The following is a 13,221-nucleotide window of genomic DNA, read 5'->3' as shown; positions in this document are numbered from 1 at the left end:
GGAGAAACAGGAACTCTCCTACCTGGTGCAACTGCTTTGAACTTTCTGAGGAGCCGGATATGAGTTTCAGGTTTGACAACATGTTTCACCACTTCTGAGCAGCCAGCGGCTTCAAGGAGTGTGAAATAATAAAGCAGCCTCTGGTGATCTCTGCCTTCAATAGTTGGGTAAACATATTTAACCATGTGCTCATGTAAGGCTTCAGGATTTGTTTTCAAAGTCTCAAAGAGACCAAGGGTTTGTGCTCTTTCTTCTACTTCCAGTGTTGATAACCTGCATTGAGAAAGGACTTTGACATTAAAGGCTGAGAGGTGCACTGAAAGACTCTTCAGCTGCACACCTGGGAGACAGGATGATACTTTAAGCAGGGCTCCACTTTGTAAGACATTCTGAAAGACATAAATACTTAGATAGCTGCTACCCTCCAAAAACATAAGCTAAGGTGCTCTTCTATTTCCTGATCTTATTATCTGTTGACTTGGACATGCAGATTAAGGGTCATGAACACTCCAGTGGGATTCAAAGCAGCATTTCCTGTGTCTAATGATAGAGGTTTTATCACTCAAAACAGGCTCTTACCCACCTGTTCATCTATTTGATGCTATTACCCACACTCAACATATTTCATTTGACAGTTTTGTCACGTTGCTTCTCAAACTGTCATCCCTGAGAACTGAAGGAAACATCAGCAGGGTTTGGGTTGACACCAGCCAATCTCACAGCTTCAGGAAACCTTTTTCTTAACCCTTTTGAAAAGAACACATTAGCCCATATCCAGCATGAACTCAGACACCTCCAGCTGACTACATAAAAGACAGCTGAACACGAGCACTCTTTTTTTCCTCACCTGGGATAAAAATGGGTAAGTATGAAGCAACTGTCACCTCAAGTTTGCACCCTTCTCAACTGAAAGTTTTATCTAAGATCTGACAGAAGAAGTCACCTACGGATGCCTACCACCCTGGCTCTCCCCATACTCCAATCATACACCATGCTTGACAGTGCATTTCACTTGGAAATCTGATGTCCCCTAACTCCGTTTGATTTCCCTAAACCTTTAAAATTTGACTAGAATTTCAACACCATTTTCCCTATGCAGAAATGCCACATGTAAGTTAGTTTTTCTCTTTGATATCCCAGTAAAATATGTCTCGGTTTCATTCCTAAAGATGACTTTCTTGCAACAAATACCACAAACACAATCCTCTCTCAGTTTAAAGTTAATCTCTGATTTCTGGGGGAAAAGAAGTTATTTTGAGTTATTTTTACATCTAGAATTCCCCTAGTTAGGTTGCTGCACTATAAGCCTTGTAAGCATTTTCAGTCTCCAAATTCATGTTCCTTGTTTAGTGTTCTACTATATTAATGGAAATAAGTATGATATTAACGGAAAAAAAAGCATCACTCACTCTTTATATAAGATAAAACAGACACCTGGCACTGATAGATTTCAAGACTGTGATTTGAATACATTTTTCTGACCATACCTGAAGTCCAAACTAAAGGCTAAATGGACATTAAACTATATTGATAGGATCTACAGAGATTTGCCAGGTGGTTTTGGGGCACACAGTGGTGGAGAAGGTGAAACATTCATTGTGCTGTTCAGAAAGATCCAGGAATAAGAGATTCTGTGACAGGCAAAGGTAATATTTCCTGTCAATGAAATAATAAAATGTATTTTACAGATTTTTTGGTAATCAAGGGGTAAAAGGCACAGGTTGCTCCTGGGGAGATTCCAACTGGACACAAGAGGTACATTTTTCTCCATGAGGACAGTCATAGGAATAGTCTCCCAAGGGAAGTGGTGGATTCCCCCACATGGGACAGTTTTAAGTCTCAGCTTGACCTCATGTAAACTACAGTAATACCTAGAAAGTAGGTGACCCCTGAGGTCCCTTCCAACCTGGCATTCTCTGATTCTATGATCATACTGAAGTTCCACAGAATTAAAAAGGAAAATGAATTCTAAACCATTTTCATCAGACTTAAAATCACAGCAGAGAAGAAAAACAAGAGGTTTAATTGTCATCAAGTAATCAAAGAAATAGTTAATATATACTACATCAGCATTTCTTTGTCTTCTCCCTACACAAAGTGGCCTATAGAAATACTGCATATTTGGCTGAAGAGATTAAGTCTTAGAATAAACTATTTTTTCAGTTCAGAATGAATGCACAACAAGGCATCCATTATTCATGCCATAAAATATACTGAAATTACATATGCTGTCAATCAACTTTAACATGAGATTATGACAGGAAAAAAATCTCAAAAACATATTATGCTATTATACATCAATTTTCAAGACTTTTCCAAATTTCACTGGGGAAAAGGTTGTTACTTTGTACTTCAGTGGTTTCAGAATTCTATGAATACCAACTCACGGAGGACAAGACCAAAGAAAATGATAGAAAACTGCAGCAAAATTCTGTAGGTAATATTCCAGTCCCCAGAGAAGCCAACTGGCTCTTTGACATTCACCCCAGCATTGCCATGTTTATACCCTGACTATTTTGCTTAAAGCACTAAAAAATTTAGCAATATCAAAATTTAGAGGGCAGGACTTCTCTGTTTCCTGAAGGAAGCAAAGAAAATCTCAGAATGTTATTTCTTCTGCTCAGATCTTGCACCAACATCTACCAGGCTTTTTTTTCTTACGCCTCATGTTTTATAAAACATTATAATGCTTTCTAATTTATAGTTAATGTCAAAGAGAGGTACAAATACTGCTGCAAGCCAAAGCTGCTTTCATTATTTACAGTTTGAAACAAACTAGACTCATTTGGTCATGTCTGTCAGAACAGCAGATTAGAGCTGCTGCATGACCCAGGGGGCTCCATCACTGTCACTCACATGCATTACCCAGGTTAGCAGCTTTGTCTTTCATCAAATGGCTTTATTTATCCTTCAGTGGGCAAAATGCACTTCTCTGACTGACAAGGTGTCAAAGTGTGGCTGTTTGCCAGGGTTCTGTTCTGTTGTTATTGTTTTTTTAAAAAAAAAAGCAAAGCACCCCTCCCTTTCATGCTCCCCACCAACCACAGGTCTGTTCTGCCATCATCTTGCAGCCTACAACAGTACCAAAGAAATGCTGTAAGAAGAAAAAAAAGGCTCTATAAAAAACTGAAACTGAGATTAATAGATGATTGGGAAGCACAAATAGATTTATTTCCTTTCCTGTTACGCAGAAGAGAGAACAATAAACAGCAAAACTTTATTTTAAAATAAATAATTACATAAAGACTATCAACTTCAGGACTGTAAAAATAACTGCAAAATAAGCTGCTATTAAGAAAGAATGCTAAGAACACTTAGCATTCCCAGCCACAAAACCTAAACACTGAAACCAAATCCTGGGATACTTACAATAATAAGTCACACACAGACTTTTATCATTGCTTGTAACACCTGTTTTGGTGGCTGGTTAAAAAAGCATCACATGCAAAAGACCAAAAAAAACCATCACAAACTACCACAACACAAGAAGTAGGAAAACGCAGAACTATACCCCAAATACACTCCAGTTTTCTCACAGATAAGCACCTGTTTCTGTGTAACAGAACCCTACGTGTCTTTGCAGAGGAGACAACTTACCCACTGTCTGTGAATAAAAATTCCAGATGGGTCATATAAACTTCCCAAAGTGGAACATTGTATCGCTGGGCCAAAGAAACAGCAATCCTGTAGACATGTTCTTCCAGTGTTCTTGGAGAGACAGAGAGGAAAGAAAACAGAAAGAAGTCACACTGAGCCCCTAGAGACATGCAATGAAAATAAAGCTTTGCATTAGAAATGTTCATAAGCCAAGGAGCTAGATTCTATTCACTAGTTTGGACCACAGTTAAATGCAAGTACACAAAGTGCCTCTTCTTGCACTTGCTTATCCTCAGTGCTGCACTGGAAGCAAAAATAGAAAATGGAAAAAAGCAAAAAAAAAAAATATATATCAAACTACAGAGATCTTCCACAGACAGGCACCTGCTCCACAGGAACTTGGGCTCTCAATGACAATTTCTGCTCAATCGTGGTGCTAAAGCAAAGCCCTCAGTTTTCATTTCATTGCAATTAAAAGTGGAGAAGGATGTCATGTGCCACAGTTCCCATCCAGGGGATTTATCCCCAACATCTGCTTCCAGCACAAGCAGGATGGAGATCCTCAAAGCTCTTCCTAGATATTCACAGAAACTCTCGGTATTTGCAGGTTAAATTAAGGGTTGAAAATGTCTAGGTCCAGTCTGTAAATGTCCAAGAAATATTAAAAGTTGGTTTTCTATTATTGTATCTCCCTTTAACATAATAGATGGGGAATCTGTTAAGTAATGAAAGCCTGAAGTTAACTTGGTATTAATTTTTACTATCCACTGCAGTTTGTATGGCTGATATGGACACACAAGAGTCACGGGTTTTGGTTGGTATAGAAACCAACCAGGTGTTCAGCCTGGAGAAGAGAAGGCTCCAGGGAGACCGTAGAGCACCTTCCAGTGCCTGAAGGGGCTCCAGGAAAGCTGGGGAGGGGCTTGGGACAAGGGCAGGGAGTGAGAGGACAAGGGGGAATGGATTAAAACTGGAAGAGGGGAGATTTAGGTGAGACATGAGGAGGACATTCTTTGCTGTGAGGGTGGTGAGACCCTGGCCCAGGTTGCCCAGGGAAGCTGTGGCTGCCCCATCCCTGGCAGTGTTGAAGGGCAGGTTGGATGGGGCTTGGAGCAGCCTGGGCTGGTGGGAGGTGTCCCTGCCCAAGCTGGGGGGTTGGATCTAGAGGACATTTAAGGTCCCTTCCACCTCAAACCCTTTCTGTTATTCTGTTATTCTATGCAGTGCAGAAAAGCAAAATGCCAAGAAAGAACATGATGCTAAATAATCTTCACAAGTAGCTGTCAGAATAGCCTTTGCATTGTAACTATTGCTCTAATAATAATAATAAAAAAAAACACAAGAGAAAAACCACCACAAACAAACAAAAACAACAAAGAAAGCAAATAACCCACAACCCTCTTGTAATCACTCTTAGTTACAACAACCCCTGAAAAACATTAGGCATTTTACACTGAATAACATGTATGCAAATTAAAGGAGGCAGAACACAAGCATTAAAATTAGAAGGAAAAAAAAAAAACCAAAAGATCCCAGATGCCCTGTCTCTCTGTTCCAATAGCCCCAACACTTTCCCTCTGATTTTCCTGAACAGCAAGGTGTCCTGTACCCAACCTCTTGTAACTAGGCTCAGTACACAAAGCAACCTTGTTAACCCAGCAAGCAGTGATGTATGTCTGATATGAGGATGATCTAAACTTTTCCCAAAATATTCACTAAGAGTCCTGGAATCTTTTCGAGGCAGATGCTCTATCCTATTTTCCAACATGAAGGAGAAGTGCCATGACAACAGCACATTGTAAGGTCCAGATTAGCAGCCCCAGTTTGTGCAGGTTGTCATTCAGCAGATAAAAGCAGCTCTTTTTTTAACCAGGGACACACAGCAGCTGCTGCCAAATCACAGCACGTGTAAACTGACAGTCCTTCACACCTTCCAGAAACCACCTGATGTGCTGTCACCAAGGGGATTTCTGATTCATGGGAAGGTGAAGATCCATGCAAGAACTGCACAGAGAGTAATGCCACTGGCTAAGGGGAAAGTAGCAGGGTATTTGGGAAGAGGTACACGGGAGGTGATGAGGTTAATGGCAGCATTCTGCAGGCCAAGTCCTCAACACTCATCTCAACACTTTCATTAATTAGCAAAAAATCCCCAAAAAAGCAACCAAAAAAATCCAAAAGGGCAATGCATTACTTTCCTTGTCTCATCAACTCATGCAGAGTATCTTGACAGAAGGAAAATATGATCTTTAGGAATGATCTACTTAAAAAAAGTAAATACTATGCCAACTTGTGCAATTAGGTGAGCAGTGCAGAAATGAACGATGAACTGCTGGAGAGAGGCCAGCGAAAGGCCACAGAGAGGATGAGGGGACTGGACCATCACTCCTGTGAGGGAGAGGCTGAAAGAAGTGGGACTGCTCAGCTGAGAGGACAGAAGGCTCAGGGGAATCTCAGCAATGTATATAAATACCTGAAGGGAGGGTGCAGAGGGGATGGTGCTGGGCTCTTTCAGTGGTGCCCAGTGACAGGACCAGAGGAAACGGAAACAAACCGAAACACAGTTCCTCTGAACATCAGGAAACACTAGATCCTTGGAGATAATCAAAAGCATACTGGACCCAGTCTTGGGCAACTGGTTCTAGGTGGCCTTGCTTGAGTAGTGGGGTTAGACTTTTGTGGATCAGTGATCTACCCTGCTCTGGTCAGACCCCACCTGGAGTCCTGCATCCAGCTCTGGAGCCCTCAGCACAGGAGAGACATGGAGCTGTTGGAGAGGGGCCAGAGAAGGGCCATGAAGGTGATCCAAGGGCTGGAGCAGCTCTGCTATGAGGAGAGGCTGAGAGAGTTGGGGTTGTTGAGCCTGGAGAAGAGAAAGTTCCGGGGAAAACCTCACTGTTGTCTTTCAGTATATAAAGATAGGGACAGACTTTTTAGTAGGGCCTGTAGTGACAAGTAATGGTTTCACACTGGAAGAGGGTAGATTTAGATTGGACATAAGGGAGAAATTCTTTACTGTGAGAGTGGTGAAACACTGGCATGGGTTGCCCAGAGAGGTAGTAGATGCCCCATGCCTGGAGATATTAAGGTCAGGTTGGATGTCTCTAACCAGCCTGATGTAGCTGAAGATGTCCCTGCTCATTGCAGAGGGCTTGGACTAGACCTCTAAGGGTCCTTTCCCATCTAAACTGTTGTATGATTCTGTGACCTCCAGAGGTCCCTTCCAACCTCAAACACCCGTGATTCTATGAGTCAGTGAAAGAGAAAGATGATACTGTTCTAGTTGCACAACTCAGTCAATCACACAAATCAGGAACAGCTCTTGGAGCTAGTGGGATCCATTCCCCACTGTCAATTTATAAGTCTCACTGTCTTAACAGTGACATGCAGTGACAACGTAAGACAATGGAATTTTAAGGAAATGATACCTTACAGATAAAGAACAGTAACAAGCTATTCATTGTCAAGATAACAGTGACAAGAAAAAAGAGTTGCTACGCAACAGAAAGTTAAAAAAAAAACAAACCAACAAAAAACCAAAGTGCCATTATCTGGTAAAGGACCCTTTAACTTTCTTGTACACACCCTTTTTCATACCCAGCCCTAATTGCCTAACTTTGTGAGCCTTAGAACTGCCAGGGGAATGCCCACTGAAGGCTGCTGTGCAGGGCCAGCCTGTGTTTCCTCTGTGCTGCTGCACCAGGAGTGGTGCAAAAGCAAGTCCAGAAGCAGCTCTTGAGGAGGGTTCTGAGCCACCCAGCCTGTGTGCTAGCACACTCCTCCACACATGGCTGTGGAGCAGTGCTCAGCTGGGAGTTTGCTGGCCATCTCCAATCCCATAGAAACACACACTGGGCAGCTCAGAGGTTTGGGTTTTTTTGTCTCTTGTTCCCTGAATCCTCTGCTGTATCATGTATGTGCACATGTTCACCCACAAGTGTTGTCTGCAACGTTTTCTCTTGCCATTAATCAGGTACACAGCACTAGAGCCACCACTGGATTCAATCACAGCAAGGGGAAACTAGATCCACTTTTCCAGTCACTCATTCTCACAACAAAAATAGTAAAAGATGAAAACAATACAAGTTGGAGAAGTGACACCAAGATTTAAGCCAAGTGCCCCAGCTTCCTCTCCTGTCTGAAGCAGGAAAAGGAGGTGGAAGGCTCTGCTGGTCCAGCTCTGCAGCAGCAATGCAGCAGGACAAAAAGGCTGTGGCTGCAGCAGCCACAGAGCAGCACCACAAAAGCACACCTGGTTCAGAAGCTTATGGCACTAAGAGCAGCTGAAGAACCTTTGAAGTGGTTTTACACAGGACCTTCTGGTTTAGTCTCCTGGAAAGGGACCTAGTTCCTATGCATCAAAATCATTCTGAGAACCCAATAAGCAAAAGCTAACTTATAAAATTCAGATTGCTTGATAACTGCATGATTTATCTAAAAATCTAAATTAGGTATTTTAGATCAGTGACATAAGACAAGAAATTGGCATTAAATCACTAAAATAAACTTCTGATTTCAACATTTTAATGGAAGCAGTGATGGGCTGAAGACCTCAGACAAGGTTACTGAAGAAAAAAAAAAAAAAGCCACCCAAAAGCTGGCCTCAAGTAACAAAAATAATTTAGAAAGCTTATACACCATGGTTGGCCTGAAGCTCCATGGGACTTCAGCTAATCATTCAGGAGTTCCCATACAGGCTTACTCTAGTTTCCCTAATTCCTTCCCAGACATGTGCTGGTTCAATTTTGACTTAATAAATTGTAAACTGCTTGAAAAGTAACCTTGATTAAGTTTGTGAGGCATCCAGATCTTTAAACATTTGATAAATAATGCATAATGTCTAATGACAAGACACCAAATACAGAAGATAAAATTGACAACTATTTGTTAAGTAGTTTTAGCAAACAAATTGCTCATCCTAGTACAAATCTGTTCTGTAAGATACCATCTCTTCCAGGTGTTGTTCCTGCAAACAGCACTTCATGAAAGATTCAAAACATGAAGCACTTAACGATAATTCAAAAGTAAGAAGAAATGAGCTACACAAATATATTGAATTTGCACATTATTTTCAATAGAAAATGCAGATTAAGAGCCAAACGAGAAGATTAAAGCAAGGAAGCTGAAAGCTGAACAAGTAATTAATTGGTTATTTGCAAATGCCTAATAGAGAACTACCACTCTCACCCACATGCTATGAAGCCTGATGTTCACTAATCCTTTCATATTGTGTTTCAATCTCTACTTTGTGTAAGGAACCTTCGCTTCCTATTTTATTGTTATGAAAGACAGTATCTAAAGGACTCTTAGATGAGAATAGAAGGAAGCAGGCTGCAACCAAAATAGTATCTGTAACAACAGAAGGACTTTGCCATTGAAGGTGCCGTAGATAATCATCAAGATGTTACAGTCACCTAGTGACATGTCCTGATAAGAGATGTGCTCACTGAACAGTGGGTACGCAACAGGTACCTCCAATGGAAACACTGAAAGATGCTTACAGGCTGTTTCCATGCAGGTACAGACTCCACAGATGTAGGAACTAGTTAGTGTTCATGGAATCACAGAACTGGCAGAGTCGGAAGGAGCTCTAGAGATCATCCAGCCCAACTCCCCTCTAAAGCAGGACCCCCTGGAGCACATCACTCAGGGCTGCATCCAGGGGGGTCTGGAATATCTCCAGAGAAGGAGACTTCACACCCTCCCTGGGCAGCCTGTCCCAGGGCTCTGCCACCCTCAGAGTAAAGAAGTTTTTCCCTCATATTTCAGTGGCACTTCCCATGTTCCAGCTTGTGCCTGTTGCCCCTCGTCCTGTCCCTGGGCACTGCTGAGCAGAGTCTGGCTCCATCCTCCTGCACCCACCCTGAGATACTTGTAGGCATTGACAAGGTCTCCCCTCAGCCTTCTCTTCTCCAGGCTGAACAGTCCCAGCTCTCTCAGCCTTTCCTCATCAGGGAGATGTTCCAACCCTTTGTTGCCCTCCCCTGGACTCTCCCTAGTAGTTCCCTGCTCTTATGCAGCATTTTCTATCAATGTTTTTTTACTAACGGCTTGGAATTGTAGCTGTGACCTGGGGCTGTTTAGTCTGCAGAAGAGAAAACTGGGAGGGGATCTTATTAATGTCTATAAACATCTGAAGGGTGGGTGTCAAGAAGAAGGGTCCGGGCTCTTCAGTGGTGCCCTGTGAGAGGACAAGGGGCAACGGACACAAACTGGAACACAGGAAGTTCCACCTCAACATGAGGAGAAGCTACTTCACTGTGAGGGTGACAGAGCCCTGGGACAGGCTGCCCAGAGAGGTTGTGGAGTCTCCTTCTCTGGAGACTTTCAAGATCCACCTGCGTTCCTGTTTGAGCTGCTCCAGGGGGGTTGCATTCAACGGTCTCCAGAGGTCCCTTCCAACCCTGACCATTATGATTCTGTGATTCTGTGACTGTAGAGGTGGACACCTGGAAGCATCTAATTATGCTCTTCAAAAGCTGTATGCACAGATTAGTTTTAAATTAGGTTTAAAATTGTATTAAAACATCTTATTGCTCAGAACTCTGATAACTTTGCAGCTCTTCAACTGTGACTGTCTTCAGAACATACAGTTCAAGTAGATTCATGACTTGTCACAGCTTAAAGTACCTGCATGCAGCTGTTAATTACAGGTGTTTTCAAACTGATAAGACAGCACTATCCTAGATCTTCTTTTTCTATTCTGGATAACTGAAAGGTGAGACAAAAGCATTTTAAATATCAGCACATGGGCAATGAAGGCTTCAGTACTTCCAAAGGACTACAGGGGGAAAATACTGTGATATACAGAAGCTTTTACTGAATTATTGAAAACAAAATACAGTTTATTAAGCTTTTTTTCTTTAAGTTACAGTTCATTACAAACGTTGATGCAGGCGCATACCCTAATAGATTGATAAGGCAGGTTTACATGAAATGAAAGGATCAGATCCACCTATGCTCTTATTTCATGAATCCCTGATTAACTTCAATATTAGCAGTTAATAAACCAAGTGTTATAGCTTCCAGTAGAAGTTATTGATCCATTCATTTGAGCAACATTTCAGTGGAGCTGCTGAATAGAAAAGGCTCCAACTGTAGCAGCATCACAGTGTAAATATCTAAAGCAACTGGTAACTCAGCCCCTCTAAAGGTCAGCACCACTTTCCATTTACTTTCCTGATTTCAAGCTTCAAGTAATTCCATGTTTTTAAAAAAATAAACATAACAGCCAATACTTACTCTGCCAGTCCTAGTATTGTTTCTCTCTTGTATTGCCCATCTGCTGTAAACCTCTGCACATCCACTCCTTTGCCAAGTCCTTGCAGGATCTGAGCCTGAGTGAAATCCAGCAGCCGCTCGTTGTAGTAGCGCAGCTGCTCCACCAAGGCTGGGATGTCTTCAGGCCACTCTGTGTCACCACGCTCAGCCACGTGCTTTGTCACCATCTGAATCAGCTCCCTTGGATCAGCCTGGGAAAATTATTGACAACCAAAAAAAGCCCTGTAAACCTCTGCAAAAAAATAGACCCTTTTACCCGGTGTTCAGCACTGAAATACTACTTGGCAGTACTTACTGACATGCTGCTTTTATATCTGTCTTCTGAACTGAACTATCACTTTTTGTTCCATTTCTGAAATGCTTTATATACAACAGAATTCCCCATTTTCTGTAAGGACTAGGATGTCAATGGACATCACTGGGATGTTTTATGGTATTCCATATGCTATAAAAATTCAAACAAACTTACCTAACCGAATTAACCATAACAAGTACTACAGGATTAATTAATTTATCTGTCATTAAACCCCTCATTTTGTATTGACATTGAATGAGACAACTGACTGGTAAAACACTAACAAATCAAAGAAAAAGTAGCAAATCTCCCCTCAGTTACAAACACTACAAATAAATTTGCTCGTAAAACCCTCAAAGGTAAGAATGGAAGCAAGAAGAAATATTGGGGTGGCTTGTTACTGCATTTCTGGTACACTTCTGTTTTACAGAACTGATAGAAGGAACAGCGTAGCATTTTAAGTGTTCAGCACTGATAATTTCGAAGAACAAGAGCTTACTTTCCTGCATTAGAAATGATTCATCAAGTGCACATTTAATCAACCACTAATTCAATAGTCAAAACCCCACCTAGCGAAGCAAGGAGGGAGATGACACAAATACATGCTGCAGGTTTGTAAGGGTAAAACCAACATGTCTGTGGTAAAGCCTTTAATCATAGAATGGTTAAGGTTGGAAGGGACCCTAAAGATCATCAGGTTCCAACCCTCCTGCATGGGCAGGGACACCTCCCACCAGACCAGGCTGCACAAGCCCCATCCAACCTGCCCTTCAACACTGCCAGGGATGGGGCAGCCACAGCTTCCCTGGGCAACCTGGGCCAGTGCCTTCCTGCCCTCATGGTGACGAATTTCTTCCTGATGTCTGACCTAAATCTCCCCTCTTCCAGCTTAAAACCACTGCTCCTCATAATTGCTATGCTGGTAAACAGTCCCTCCCCAGCTTTCCTGGAGCCCCTTCAGGCACTGGAAGGTGCTCTAAGGTCTCCCTGGAGCCTTCTCTTCTCCAGGCTGAACACCCCAACTCTCCCAGCCTGTCTCCAGAGCAGAGCTGCTCCAGCCCTCCCATCACCTTCATGGCCCTTCTCTGGACCCTCTCCAACAGGTCCATGTCTCTCCTGTGCTGAGGGCTCCAGAGCTGGACACAGCTCTCCAGGTGGGGTCTGACCAGAGCAGAGCAGAGGGGCAGAATCCCCTCCCTGGCCCTGCTGCCCACACTTCTGTTGATGCAGCCCAGGACACACTTGCCCCTCTGGGCTCCAGCGCTCACTGGGGGCTCAAGTCCAGCTTCTCATCTCCTCCCACCCCCAGGACCTTCTCCTCAGGGCTGCTCTCCAGCCCTTCTCCCCACAGCCTGGATTTGTGCCTGAGGTTGTGCTGACCCGCATGCAGGATCCTACGCTTGGCCTGGTTGAACATCATGAGATTAGCATCATCTCAGTCATCTCCAGATTTGTACAGGGGCTACGTCCAGGCACCTCCACCTGAACACAGCTGTGCAGGACATGCAATCCTTCAGCCCACTCAGTGCTTTGATTTTACTCTCCCATGAATGAGGAGGCCACCAGCAGCACAATGCCCACAAAGAAGCACCATGACTTCTGTGAAGCACCCAGTGAGAAAGGAGTGTCACCACTGGGGATGCCAACTGGAGTTGAAATGTTTTCCAAGAGAAAGAGGTGATTTAACTGCTGCAGTCTTGAAAACATTGGGTGTCATGGTCAAATATACTTTGTTGTTAATACAGCAAGACTCTGCTAAATTGGAAGCTAACCCTATGGACGTTAACTAGAGATCACAGCAGGGTAAAACACACAGCAAATGTTTGGACCTTGAGGCATGCTTGATTTTTTCTATGACTCTCTGGTCATTCTAAATTGATTGTTTTCTTCCTTTCTTTTCAAGTCTTAGCTGACAGGCTGCTCACCGAGTCATATTAAACGCTACAGGGAAGCCTTTTTCCTCTCCACATGGTATTTTTCTGAAGCCCTCTGAACACTGCAAACTCATTGATTTGTTAAAAAAACATCAGTAGTTCTTTCAAGGTTGC

General features: G+C 42.8%; 1 protein-coding gene across 2 annotated transcripts in view; it reads right to left on the bottom strand.

Moving 5' to 3' along the window:
* The window catches only part of NBAS (NBAS subunit of NRZ tethering complex), a 153,853-nt gene that overhangs the window by 54,894 nt on the left and 85,738 nt on the right, over positions 1-13,221 (bottom strand). For both annotated transcript variants that reach the window (XM_051615948.1, XM_051615949.1), the window contains 3 exons: positions 10,840-11,069; positions 3,598-3,708; positions 23-273 (listed from right to left, as the gene is read on the bottom strand). In XM_051615948.1, coding sequence (XP_051471908.1) covers positions 23-273; positions 3,598-3,708; positions 10,840-11,069 — 592 coding nt within the window. The remainder of the gene's footprint in view (positions 1-22; positions 274-3,597; positions 3,709-10,839; positions 11,070-13,221) is intronic.

Source organism: Apus apus, chromosome 3 (genome assembly GCF_020740795.1).
Source record: "Apus apus isolate bApuApu2 chromosome 3, bApuApu2.pri.cur, whole genome shotgun sequence".
In the NCBI taxonomy this organism is placed as follows: Eukaryota; Metazoa; Chordata; class Aves; order Apodiformes; family Apodidae; genus Apus; species Apus apus.
Note: the sequence above shows the minus strand (reverse complement) of the source record. Positions and strands in the feature narration are given on the sequence as shown.